The 14,707-nt window shown below is 36.4% G+C and overlaps 1 protein-coding gene across 1 annotated transcript in view; it reads right to left on the bottom strand.

The window, feature by feature from the left end:
* The window catches only part of col11a2 (collagen, type XI, alpha 2), a 42,910-nt gene that overhangs the window by 17,543 nt on the left and 10,660 nt on the right, over positions 1 to 14,707 (bottom strand). Inside the window, exons 6-18 of the mRNA XM_072674648.1 lie at positions 7,474 to 7,590; positions 6,209 to 6,427; positions 4,942 to 4,995; positions 3,996 to 4,037; positions 3,750 to 3,812; positions 3,571 to 3,645; positions 3,337 to 3,423; positions 2,285 to 2,341; positions 2,102 to 2,155; positions 1,890 to 1,943; positions 1,595 to 1,648; positions 1,350 to 1,403; positions 100 to 153 (exon numbers count right to left, since the gene is read on the bottom strand). Of these exons, the coding sequence (XP_072530749.1) occupies positions 100 to 153; positions 1,350 to 1,403; positions 1,595 to 1,648; positions 1,890 to 1,943; positions 2,102 to 2,155; positions 2,285 to 2,341; positions 3,337 to 3,423; positions 3,571 to 3,645; positions 3,750 to 3,812; positions 3,996 to 4,037; positions 4,942 to 4,995; positions 6,209 to 6,427; positions 7,474 to 7,590 (984 nt within the window). The remainder of the gene's footprint in view (positions 1 to 99; positions 154 to 1,349; positions 1,404 to 1,594; positions 1,649 to 1,889; positions 1,944 to 2,101; positions 2,156 to 2,284; positions 2,342 to 3,336; positions 3,424 to 3,570; positions 3,646 to 3,749; positions 3,813 to 3,995; positions 4,038 to 4,941; positions 4,996 to 6,208; positions 6,428 to 7,473; positions 7,591 to 14,707) is intronic.

Here is a 14,707-nt window from a genome sequence, read left to right as displayed (position 1 = left end):
ATTATATAGATTGTAAAGAATACATGATTGTATATACTGCTGAATAAATTTATTGTTATTCATTAAGACTAAAATATTTATTAGGATGATGCTACTAACTCTCTCTCCATCCTCTCCAGGGGGTCCTGTTGGTCCCATTCCGCCAGTGTTGCCCTGGATTCAAAAGAAGATCCACTAACTGACAACCTAGATACTGTTGATACACTGGATATTTTGGAAGTACAGAATGCAAAGTCTACACAGTATAAATATATTATATAGATAATATATAAAACATAAAACAATCTCTAAAAAATGCCCAATTACTCTGCATTTATCTCACAAAACTCTAATTATTATTTAAAGAAGAAAGAAAGCTAATTATAAGACAGCAAGTTAACCAATTTTATTTCTGTAAAATACAGAATTTGTTTATGCTTTGATAACTGATAGTTGTTAAACCACTTTTTTTTAGTATTGTTTTAGGCTGCTTAGTTCCACTACAGACAATTCATAACTGTATGGGCCACTGTGTAGCTGCTGATGTATAATTCCTTCTGTCCAGTGATGAACACAAAAGCGATTTGAGTTCTTATTGATCAATTCGTGTTGAATCTTTTGACAACCATATGGAGAATATACATTTTAAATGGTGAAAAAGAAAGTTTTTAAACATATAAAAGTACAAATAGGTAGCCTAGTAAAACCTTATGCTTTATACTGTGATCTTTACACTATAGTTAGAAGGTCACATTCATTGGGCTTTGATTTGCTTGGAGCCATTTCTAAACAACTGTTTGTTTACTGTGCAAGAGTTCAAACTATTGTACATGAGGACAAGTTATTGAGAGGTGTAGCCACTTTGCTAAGTCTCAAAGAAGACCAAAACTGTCACCCTCATTAGAGATTATGGGTCAGTTGAGGGATTTTTACCATGGACAGAGAGGCTGCTGTCCAATAAAAAAAGCCTCTGGTCCAAAATCGACACTACACTCTCAACTATTAAGCTTTTTGAATGGCCTCAACCTTATCAAAATATGTGCTTACCTATTGTATATGTGCAAGGAAACCAACATATATAATTAAACTATATCCAAATTTAACTGAAAAATATCCAATCACAATTCTGCTGGAAGCTAGTTGGCTACCAAAAGTGTCTGTTCAAGGTTTTGACAATGTATGTGTAATTGTGACCCAGTGTTGAATTCAGCACCAAATAACTGCACCAAATGTTTGTTTTTTCTATAAAAATTTATGTTATAGATTTATTCTGCCACAGACAAAATAAAGCAACTGGTATGAGGTACAATTTACTAAGTAAATTGAAAAATCTTTATCTGAGATGCTGAGATGAAAAATATAGCACTTACCCGATGTCCTTTGTCTCCTGGCAGTCCAGGTAACCCATCAAAACCACGGTCACCCTAAAGCACATAGACAAGAACAGCAATAAACTTTAGATTTTAAAGCACTACAATTAGTACTGATGATTAAGGATGTCCATTAAGGATGTTATGGCAAAACAAATGTTTACAATCTGCATACCACAGCTCATCATTACTAAAATAAAAGACAAATATCACAATTTAGCATTGATGGTTCAAACATTTTCAACCTTAATTCCATGTTCTCCTGGCATTCCACGAGCACCATCAGCACCGGCCCGGCCCTAAAAGATACAAGAATGCATTTATTGAATCATTCATGTAAGGTCCATGTAACATCTCCATGTCAGGAAAACTATACCTTCGGGTGATACTGATCTACCAACATTTTACCAATTTAGCCTCAACCCTAATCTAACACACTTGATCCAATTAATAAGGGCCTTCCAAAGCACCTGAACACTAGAACTAGGCATATTGGATCTGAAAACAGACTAATCAATGAGCCTAAATATGGTCACTTACCCTTCTCCCAGCTTTGCCAGGGGGACCAGACAATCCTTGAGGACCTCTGGGACCCTATGGAATTTAAGTGTGTACATTGTAGAATGCAGTAGCAAAAGGTATGAATGATTTGTTTCTTTTTCACTTAAGTGGTTGACCGTCTCTAGCTAAACTGTTGAAATCAATTAACAGTATACACTCATACTATGCACATATACAAAACACATTCTAACCTGGGGACCAGGGTCTCCACTCTCGCCTTTTAAACCAAGACCTCCAGGTGAACCCTGTAAAAAACAGTGCAAGAATGGTAATTGCATCCTTCATTATTTTTGTGATGTTGAAATGTAATAAATCTGATGCACATAAAAAGATTGATTTCTTATAAACATGCAAAAAATATCTGTTTTTCATACCAGAGGTCCAGGTCTGCCAGTAAAACCCATTGGCCCGGGTGGGCCCTTCAGGGCCAACTAAGAAAAAGGAAATTAGACAGGTACCCATAAAAATGTCTGCTGTTTTGAGGCCTGGTACCAGTTAGCTAAATAACTATTCAAAAAGAGTTCTAGTTCAAGTAAAACAAAGATCAAAATAATTAAATTAGATGTCATTTATACTGGGTAAGGAATTCAGTAATATATAGTAAGATACAGTATATACACATTACAAAGTATTGTATGAATGACAAATCACAGCACAATGCTCATTATTACCTTTCAGCTTTATATCTATTCTCTGTTACCATTGTTGCCAACACATCTGCTTCAGAAATCAGCATATAACACATACTTTGTCTCCACTTTCTGTCGCACCACATATCTATGCTCACCACTGGTGAGTACATTAACAGAAACCATGTCTGACATATCTGGAACAATCTGCATGCTTTTTCTAGTTTATGTTAAAGTCATACCAAAGAATAAAATAGAAGATTTCTTTTTTTTAACATTCTACAATGTTTAAAGAACAACTGCTTCTGTTTGAATATACATTTTGCTATGTTTTGTTGGGGATGATCACAGCCTTGATGTTTGTGAAGAATACCCTTGCCTTACCCTTACTATGTGAGAATGAGAAAATGTCTCTTTATATGCAGGAAATTCAGATGGAGTAACAGGGTTAAGTGAATTTCCAGAAACTACACCATAGGTTTTAGAAATCTATGTTGAAATAAAAAAAAAAAATTAGATTATCAGAAATATAAAAATAATTATTTTAGCATAAGATGCTAAATGACTTCTCAATCTCATGCAAAAACAATATTTCAAACAATACTTCTAATGATTATAATTCAGTGTAATATGTAGACAAATACAAAAATCTGTATTGAATATATGTAAGAAATAATAATAAAAATTATATATAAATAATAATAAAACATAAGTATATTTATATAAAACAATTATATATATATATATATATATATATATATATATATATATATATATGGCTCATATGTGCAACTCACCCGAGCCTGAGAGAGAATAGCCTGAGCCTGGGCCTCCTGTGCAGAGACCACAGGGCCCTTGTCCCCTCCACTTTGTCCAAATCGGAACTATGGGTTAAAAATGTGTTTAAGACTTATTAGCTGATACTTCTTAAAAAGTCCTCATAATGTGTTTATATGTGTTTGTGGAACTATCCACAGTTGTTTAAGTACATTACAATAGAGCAACTGAAATCTGCTAACAGAAAAACATACGGGAAGCATAACCGATGTTCCAGGAGGTCCAGGAACACCATCAGCTCCAGGCAGACCAGCCTTACCAGGAGGGCCCTGAAGATAAGGCCCAGTAGCGGTCAAATATAACTTTCTCAGTCATATATAAACATAGTCCAACAAAAAAAAACTAGTCCAACAAAATTGCAGTACAAACTCACCCTCTCTCCTGGATCCCCCACAGACCCAGGAGGTCCTGAAGGTCCTGCAGGGCCAGAGAGACCCTGGAGGAGAGCAATGGATTATGTTATTTAGCAGGCAGAGTGAATGTGAGAATGTAAGGGAGAACAGACAAACATTTAAGCAATGCAGTGGACTTCTAATTAATTGGGGAATAACTTTGAATGTATTTTTCCAGAATGACTTAATACTGTAATATGTCTTGCAGGTTGATAAACTTTACTCACTGCTGGTCCTTCTGGTCCTGGTGGTCCTTCAATCAACATCCCCTATGAAAATGGTAAAATAACGCAAACAAAATGTTGATACTGCCCTGCGCTGACACAATCTCACAATCCCACAACCGTGTCATCAATAGCCAGGTGCTCTAACCACTTTATATTTCTTTTCTAATTTCTTATTTAATCATATTTATATACACTCTCTTTAGCTCTGTCACAATGACAAGGGCAAAAGGCCTTGGACATTGTTTGTGCTGTTACATTACTTGCAAAGGTCAAGGTGTTTTCTGCTGACAACTGCTGTGAGATAATGTGTCCCTGAGTGGCAAGGACGCTTCTTTCTTGTTCTGCGTGGGGTCCTGGGGTCAGAAGAGTTTAAACTACGAGACAACATGCTAAATAAGTAAAGTGCTCTGAACCTCTCCTCAGTATGACCAGTGCATGCCTGCTCAACATGGTGTAAAGTTGTATACAGGCCAGAAGATCTTTTTTTAACCATTCATTTGTTTTTACATAGGTTTCTTTTTATATAATCTTAATGCTGAAACAATGTGTGAGGTATTTTTTTAATCTTTTAAATGATATACATTTTAGAGTTTAAGGTTGAACTGTAATTCATTAGGACTGGGAGTTTTTGTTTAATTTTTTTTACATGGTTTTTACAAGTTTTAGTGTCATGCTGTGTTAAACTACCCAATAGTTATTTATATTGCAGTAGGTTTCCTGATTGTTGCTGACATGTAGTTTTTCCTCTCTTGTGATTATCATAATTGTTTTGTGACTATGGAGGCTTTTTAAGTGCATTTAAAGGCAGCCTTTATTCCAGGGGTTCACCCCGCCCAGTAACACATTAATAATCCACCAAATTAATGATTGGGATTTTAACCCATTTGGAGTGTAGATCTGCAGGAAAATGGTTTGTCAGCCTTGCTCTATTCAATGATCAACTTACAGGTTCAAGGACAGCAGGCTCCCCCTTCTCTCCTTTCTGGGCTCTCATGGAAGCCTGAGGAAAACAGATATGTAACCCACAACACAGCCCAGTCAACACACAGAAATAAAGACAAAGTCAAAATCAAGGAAATTCTACATGAAACAACTTAGAATGTAACACTTCAATGACCTTGTCATGTTTAATATTCAGTGCATCATAAAAATGGATTGTTCGATGAAAATACCATTGCCCTTTGATTGATTTTGCAATGTGTGAAAACAACAAACAAATAAATAAATAAATTCAAACCTTAGTATAGTCCAACTTTGTTCTCAGTTACACAGTTTTCCCAGTAGTAAGGTGCCAACATCTTACCAAGCCTGTAGCCTCAGAACCAGACTCTGAACACTGACTGTGGAAATTTGTTTGCAATTTAATGGATAACGTCTACATGGCTGAACTGATCTGAATACTGATCTGAACTTATTTCCACAGGCCTGACACAGTTTAAGTGTAGGGGTCATACTGAAGTCAATATAACTGCATTTGGCGTATTATACTACCTTTATTAAGTACAGGATAATTCATGTGTCATTCGCCAAAAAAGAATGCCCACCATGAAAGAGCCCCCTGTTTAACTAATATTGTTTTGTCACATAAAAACCTTGTATGTCCATTTTGTTTTAAGATAATTTGATTTTAATTGTTGCATTTTACACATGTGAATATTTCATGTTTAATGAATTAATCATCATCTTCCATTAACAATTAAGACGTTTTTTTCCTGCTCTGATAAAGTTGTCATTTTAGAGATACAAGGTTTAGCAATCTTGTCAGTAACAGTACATATTGCACATATACGTACATACAGAACACACTGAAGCACAAAACAGTCTGCAATTAAGTTGCACTAGAGAAGGAAGTTGTTCTTTTTCACTGAGATAGAGCTAGATTCTTCTGTTTAAATCCTAATATGATCTGCAAAACTGGTTTGAGATCAGTGCATCTTCTGCAACATGCAATGTACTTCAGTCCTCCTAAATAGTTCACTGTATGTATGTCAACAGTGGAATCTTCCAGTATGTCATGAAGACTGGTGGTGCCAAAGGACATATTATAGATTAAATAAATGCAGATGTAAAACAAGACACAATTAAGTGCAGAAAGGTCGGTGAGTAGCTCTATATGTAAGATTCCACTTTAACTTGGTATAGTGCAAAGGCAAACTTTAGCTCTCAGGTTTCGAGAGCTTGGAGAATTTGCCAGAAAGCACAAAATTACTTACACCTCCCTCATCTGTGACAGCAGATAGAACAGGGCCCATGGTATCATCTGTCTCCCCTTCAGGCATGGGCTCGTTGTAGTCCTTGTAGGAATAGTCATACTCCTTGATGCCAAAGTCCCCTGTCACATACTCCTCAGTGAAGGGCTCATCTGGTGTCTCAAACACTGCCTCATCACCTGCTTTCATCTTTTTTACTCCACCCACTACAGTCCCCTCGACCTGGGGCATTCAATTAAAACATAGACAGCAGAGAAAATAGTAGTAAAAAAAAGGTGGTTAAAATTAGGCCAGAGGGTGTATTAGTGTTAAATGGATAAAGACATCCAAGGTGAAGAATAGAGGAGGAAAAGGAAAAAAGCGAGAAACCGGAAGAGACAGTCTTACCTATGGATATACAGACAATGAGAAGGACACAAACACACACTAGTACTTATTACACTGGAGTTTACATGCAACCCACTGTCAATGGAAGGCAGACAATAGCCAAAATATCAATTCTATATGGTTTCTGGTCCAAGGCATGTCTAGATAAATTATTAGGTTGCTTTAGTGTACTGTGTCTTTGTCCATTTCTCTTGTCCAGAAAATATATTCTGACCATACCCCACCACACCTCAAAAAGTAAATGCTTGTCCATAATCTTGTGAACTGTGCTTCCACAGCAGCTCTTCAATAGTGGGTTTGTTATAGTATACAATACTATGCTATATTATGATAACACAAACCTCATTATTCATCCTAAATAAAAACACAATCACAAGTTTATGATAATACTCACCGTATAGAAGAAATGTGTGGAAGAAATGTCTACAGGGGTGTTTCACAGACTTCCTTAACAATACATCAACTTACCATTTTAACAGCCATTTCCCCCCAAAATCCATATTACTTTATATTTATTTAAATACACAGCTGATGACTTTAATAAAATTAAATTTAATTCTAATTTTAAAAAATGGCTAAATATCAAGTCCATGAAATAACCCTTTTGAGTTCTTATGTCAAGATTGACATCTCATCTTGATTTAGGAACAAAGAGAAATCTTGTGTCACCAAAGAAAGTCTAATAAAATGTAGAGGAAAGCATAGCACCTTTCATGACACTGGTGGCTGCAGAAGCATGTTAATTAGAACATATATTATTACAGACTGTTAGGCTAATGCATTCTGCATAGGCTGGCCTCACCTCCATTTTCTTTATGGCACCAAGTTTTTTCACATAACTAATACTCATTCATTTTAGTAGTCTAAAGTGCATGAGTTACCTGGCCTTGTCCAGTCACCTCACTCTTTGGTTGTGGGCTGGCTTCTTCCTCTAAGGTGTAATAATAATCCGTCTTTGTGGGGGTGTGGTCAGCCTCAGAGTAAGCAGTATCTACATCCTGATTGGGCAAGCCAAGGAGAAAAAAGGAATGGGGGAGGTATGTAGATTTGAAGAAAAGACTAGTTAGTTTAAAACAAGTTCATATTTTAATGAACTTGCAGAGAGGAAAGAACAATGTTTCTTTGCGAGAAACTTTGTTGTTCTAGGCTCATGATAAAATTAGAGAAGGAAAAAGTTTAAGCCAGAATGTAGACTCTTGACATAAACCTTTACATCAAAATGTAGATTTGCTATAACAGGCTCATTTTGGACAGAAAAAGATGCCACAATGCCATGCCAAGGTATTTGGATAGTTAGGGTACCTCTTGCGAGATACATGTTATTGTTGGTTATGAGTCATCTCATAATATTATGGTCATTGCATCATAATAAACATAATACTGTTTAGATATTTGTCAGCCATTTGTAGACATTTTAAATTATATGAGGGGCAGACATAGAAACAATTCCTGAGCTCAGCCTTGCAAATAGTATGTAATTTTTTATATAAGTATATTAACATTTGGGTAACGCAGCAGATCAAAAACACATTGTGAAAGTGTGCAATTGCATATGTAATTTTTTGTGAAATCTTAGTTTAAGTATGGATGAGAAAGAGCATTTCAAGAAAAAAAAACAGAAACAGAAATACCATAGAATGGTTTAAAGTAAAATGTGTTTCATCTATAGATCGACTGTAATATTAATTTGTCGACCCTTACAATTATATTTTTTAAAAGTGTACATGCGACAATTACTCTCTACAACCTAAACTAAGGTTGCAGCAGGGTGTGTAAACTGGTAGTAATATTCAAGCAGAAATAGACAGAACACTGTACAGGCAGTCATGCTATGTGTTACAGTAATTTCCGCTTTATCATATTATTTCTCATGATCCATGAGATCATTTGATATATGATATGGTGCAGAGAGTCCAGTGGGTCAGTATCTTCCAACCTCATTGCTGGAGAATGCCATCTTTAAGGTTTTACACATTTTTACAATTGTTTAGTTTCTTACACATGCACCGCATGTAAGCAACTATAATACACAGTTATTGCTATTAAGGTGTTTCAGTGAATGTCAGTTCCTATGCTAAAAGTACCCTTATTGACCGTGACTGTGATTGATCTTATTGAATGTGACAATATCTATTATTAGTAGTATGCATTCCCTCTAATCTGTATCCAGAACACAATTAATGACTTTCCCACAGGTTTAGTAGGTTCGAAATAAAAAAAAAGAATCATGTTATGGTTTTGGGCAAGGGAGAGTAACCAGGTGAAATCAGTGAGTATATTTTAGAGCACTTAAATATCATACTGAGCATATAATTATTACCAAAATATAGACATAATTAAATCTAATTAAATACCAGTTGAACAACAGAATCCAGTCAGGAAACACCTAACTATTTCAAAGGCCAGAGCATACTGACCAAATATTGTGCAACAAACACCAACATTAAAAATTTGGCTGTTGTCTTGAGAATGTGCAAAAAACAGTGGACATTTCAAATATACCAGAGTGATGTAGTGAAGTATGGAACACCAAACAAATGTTTTTGTTCATTTAGACAGTGGTCTCTCAACACTCCAATGGCATAGTGTACTAAATTAGTATGGCAAAATATCTGACTGAAACTTCTAGGACTGAAACTGTACAAATTGCCTATGGGTAAATACTTAGACACAATAATATATGTATTGTATTATTCTGTAGACAGCTAAAAATGTTTTCCTGTGTGTAAAACCAAAAAGATTTTAAAAGACAGCTGGGGCTACATTCACAACATACCACAGAGCCAGAATGTCTGTGTCATATTTAATTAACAGCAGTACAGCTTAAGAAAATGTGATTCCAGTAAAACACTCTCTTACTTTGAGCTGATTTGTGAATATAGACCTTATTTCCCTGTATGATGAGGTTGGAAAGATCTGGACAGCCAACATGACCTTTTGATTTTGTACCTGTTGATAACCACTGGTTGATTTCTTCTTGGTTTTTTCTGGAGTGAAGATGATGGTACCACTGACTGCAGCCTTGTCGGAGGGTGGGAAATGTTTGGACATTGATTTGATGTTATTGACGTCTATCAACACCTTCAGTTTCTCTGGCTTGACAGGGGTGGGGACAGGCAAGGGCACAGGGACTGAAGCAGGTATGGGTGCCAGGGTTGGTGTCTCTGTCTTGGGTATGGGTTTCACAACAGTATGTTTTTGGGTTATGTCTTTTTCAACTTTGGCAACCTTTTTGACTGCTGCCCTTTCTGGTGGTCTTTCAATCTTTGCCTTTACAGTTTTTATGATTTTAGGCTTTGCTGCTATATGACTGATGTAAGTTTTCCCAACGTTGATCTTTAATGTCTCAGGTTTAGTTTTGACCTTGATTGCCTCAGTTTTTCCATGTTCAGCTTTGGTTACCTTGGACCTTGATTCTTTTGCAACTTGAGTCTTTGCTGTTTTAGCTTTTGTTCTAGTGTTTTTTTCTGGTTTGGCATCAGTAAGCTCAGTCTTTATTGATTTTGCCACATTCCTAGTTGTTCCCTTTTCTTTGTCTGCCTTCCCATTGCCATTAGGCATGTTCTCTACAACAATTCTTCCACTGCCATTAGCTTTAGCACCATTAGTTTTTTGTCCCTCCTCTGCTTTCCTGTTGGCACTGTGATTTGTTTTGTTTATTTCAACTGTTCTTCCATTGGCTTTATTTGCACCATTATTTTTTTTCTCCTCAACTGCCCTACTATTAAGATTACCACTGGTTTTGGAATAACCATTCACCTTGACTTCAGCTGCCTTTGCATTTCCAATTATGTTTGTCTCTTTTGCTGCTTTGCCACTTCCATTCACTTTATCATTGCTGTTAACTTTAGCACCACTGGCTTTTTTCTCCTCCATTCTCTTTATATTTTGGTTTACATTTACTTTAGTTTCAACACTAGCTTTTTGAGTTTTAGTACTGTCATTGTTTATATTATCTCTTCCAGTCCTGGATGTAATTTTTGAATTAAACCCAGATTTGACTGCTACAGATAACTTAATTTTTGATTTGGCTTTGGAAGGCGTAGTTGTGGCAGCAGTGGTAAGGGCTGGGTTTATGTTAACTGATGTAATTGACTTAACAGGTTTTGATTTAAGTAGACTGTCTTTTGCCGTATTAGGTTTTGTTTTACCAGGGGCAGTGGATTTAACTAAGGTGGACTTGCTCCCCTATATAGTTCACAGTTCAAGTTTGTTTGTACATTTATAATGTGTATTTAAATGGAGTAGTATTTAAGTAGAGAGAGTCGAAGACAAGGATACAGGGAAAAAGATGTCAGGGATGGGTGGGATTGAAAAAGAGAGAAGGACAGGAGGAGAGAGAAAGACAAGGTTGGTGTTTGATAATGACATTAAGATCACTGGCACTTGGATGACTGTCGCTGGCATTACTGGATACAGTATTTTAAGCACATACATATTGTGGGTTAAAAAATTATAAAAGTAAAAACAACTGTTTAATCAGTAGTTTCTCAGAATTGCAGTCCAATTCATTGACTTGTTCAACACTGTGTTCTCCAATAATGCCATTGTCTGTTTTAAAAAGCAGTGTTTTGTGCATACAGGGACTGAGCAAAATAGACTCAAATAAAGCATGTGTCACTGATAATACTAATGTATGACTGTTACACTGTGCTGCTTTGCTGTGCAGAGAGGGTTGATGACATACGGGGAACAACAGAAGGCTGACAGCAACAAGCATAACAGGTTCAGATGCACAGTGCCCTTACAAAGACTGTAACATTACAATAATAATAACAACACATGAGATCATATGAATGGCTAAAACTACCCAAGGGGTTGCACTACCTTGGCAAGCAAGACACTTAGGTATGACAGATTTAGCATAAAAATGTATGCATGTATACTATGTATACTATCTACCACATTAAATTTGTGGCATCATTGACCAGACTACCAAACAAAAACATAAGCTAGTTAGCTTGCACAGATGTGAGCAGTCACAAACACAGTAGTCACAATGTAGTTTACAACAAAATGATACTTAGAAAATTTGAGAATGCAATGTTTGTTTTTTTCAAAAGTTGAGCTCTAGCTGTACATGTTTAATTCATTGAATAAATATAATTTATATTATTATATCTGGGCACAGAGACAATGGAAGAAAATAATGTAATCACATGACCTTACTTTTTAAAGTGTCCACAATCATGATTACTGTTCCTACAATTTTATTAAGTTAAAACGTCTCTGCTTAGCTGGACTGACACAGTAGGGCCAGGTTCCTCTGTAGTTTGTCATTCAGTGACATTTTTTGTTCCAGGTATGTGTTTGTATGTAAGCGACAGCAAAGCTATACCTGAGCCTCCAGTGCCTGTCTATATACGTACAAGGAATTAGATATTTTACAGAAACATACACAATGTGAAGTACACAGACACAACTATTTGACAGAAGACAACATATGAAGGATCACAAACATGACATCAGTGTATTGTTAGTTCAGAGAGTGTTATACGAGATGGTGTACAGAGGAAGGGGAGCATTAACAATAATGACATGGGAGGGGCGTGAACAGTTAAGGGATACTGATTTGAAGAGATGGAAGAAGAGTTTGACCTTTATTTTTGGCACAATGTACTCTGGTAAAGTTTGTATTTAATTATCCGTTATATAAACATATGGTAAGAATATGGTAAAAATATGTTTTTTATATATTTGATCTACCCAGCATTATCCTATTTGCCCCTATTTACATGTTCAGTGAGAGGCTCTGTGTGGGCTAAAGGAAAAATGGAAAAATACAGAGAGGGGCTAAATGTTTTGATAACAATTGTCATTATAGTCTTCATCATAGAACTGAGTATAAAACCATGAATAAAGCCATAGAATATCAGGAAAGAGAGAGGCACACCAATAGAAAAGAGGCAATTAAATGTTCAAGAGGTTTTTAGAGTTATTTTTGATAAGTATCTACACTAATTAGTTAATTCAACTTATTAGTGTAGGGTAGCATACAGGCATTATCATGACCATGACCTTTGACAATGACTTTTGACCATGATTGTGGAGAACAAAGATTTCACATTTGCCCAATTCCCTCCTCAGTACGCACTATAACGTGTAATTTGTGATTTGAGCTAAATTTTATACATACATTTCTGGACAAACTGAGATAAACAGAACCTAAAGTGAAAGAAGCATGTGGACTGATGTGATATAGCAATCAGGATTTTACACAAAAGAGACACGCAGCATTACACAGTTCTCACAAGTGTTGTTCTATCTTACACTATTCTCCTTTTTACAAGTCAGTGGAGAATTAAAGCTGCTATTTTATTATACAAATGCTACCTAAATGTTCATTTTAAGTGGGTGGAAAGGATATGTTAATGTTTGGAGTGGGACAAACTGTTCTCCCAGTAATTCACAGTTTGTTCTTAAAATCTATTACTACTATACACTATACTAACACACTATATATATATATATATATATATATATATATATATATATTTATTTATATTTATTCCTTTCACCATTTTAAGCAAGATTAATCTGGCACCATGTAAAAGTTTGGGCACCCTAAAAGATATGACTTTTCTTTTACCAAGCTTTCTACCCTTAACTAGATTTGTTTCTCCTGAAGAAAATAGTCATTTTCAGGGAAAGTGTGAAGTCCCTGGCTTCATCACACCAGCTACCACCTACTACAACAGCACTGCGTCTACCAATGCCAGACCCTGCTACAGCTGAGCAAGATGAGTTTTCTCAAGACAGACTGTTTACTGTTGCCGGAGATTTCGACCATGCAAATCTCAAGTCACTGCTCTCTAAATTCCTCCTGCATGTGTACTTTGCAACCAGAGAGCTAACGTGCTGGACCTTGCATACACAAATATATAAATATGGCTACTTAGACCACATTTCTGTGATGCTTATTCCAACATACAGACTGCTCAGCAGTCGTTCCAAATCAAAAGTGAAAACCTGGCCCCCAGGTTTCTGAGGACAGTTTTGAGCACACTGTTTGGAACATGTTCAGGGGAGCAGTGACTTCAGGTGACTCCACCAATCTGGATGATTATAAAATCAGCAAATTCATTGATGATGTTATTGTCTCCTAACACATCATAATACACCCCAACCAGAAGCCATGTATGACTGCAGACTGTGATCCTCCAACTGACCAGATACTGTGTCTGTCCACAGCTAATGTGCGGAAAACTCTACAAAGTCAACCCCCGAAAAGCTCCAGGATCGGAACACATACCCGGATACAGTGCTCACAGAATGTGCAGAACACCTGGCAGTGTTCTTACAGACATTTTTACCAAGCTTATCTTCCCACTCCCCTCCTCATCATGTTATATAGAGGGACCATAGAGAGCATCTTGAGCAGCCACATCACTTTTTCATCATCAGGGTCTTCCTCCCCTTTATCATGGACATTTACATCATCCGCAGTGTCCGCAAAGCCACTAGCATTACCCCACCCATCCCTTACACAGACTCTTCTCACTTCTGCCATTTGGCAAAAGATACTGAAGCATCCAAGCCATCACTATCAGACGCTGAAATAGCTACTACCCCAGACTTCTCAATGCACAAGGACTGAGCTAAGAACATACTTTACATACACTCACATACAGGCCTCTATGGATGCTCCCACCATGTGCCTACTTGCACACCTGTCGGGTTACTGCTGCTTGTATTACAAAAAGTGTTCTACAGTAATGGCTGTGATCATGTATGTATAAGCTAACTGCGTATACCTGTATGTCATAGCGCATTTACATACCTGACTGAGTGGTGTGTAAGCGTTGCACGGTTCTGTCTATTTACTGTGTCTTATGTATGTTGTATTTATTGTATTGTTCTGATTTCATGTTTAGACACATTTATGTTTGCACATTATGTATCTGTACTCTATTGTTTCTGTTGCATGTTGCACCATAGTCCTGGAGCGACATAATTTCACTTCACTAAGTATGAAAATTTCAACATTTCAAATATTGTAACTGCCACTGCCCATGTTGTTCCATGCAGAACATATACAATACATACAAATACAGATAAAATAAATGCAGAGGCTCTGACCTTATCTGTATCTGTATTTAACATAGAACATAACCA

Source organism: Salminus brasiliensis, chromosome 3 (genome assembly GCF_030463535.1).
Source record: "Salminus brasiliensis chromosome 3, fSalBra1.hap2, whole genome shotgun sequence".
NCBI classification, from domain to species: domain Eukaryota; kingdom Metazoa; phylum Chordata; class Actinopteri; order Characiformes; family Bryconidae; genus Salminus; species Salminus brasiliensis.
This window is presented reverse-complemented; position numbering and strand designations above follow the sequence as displayed.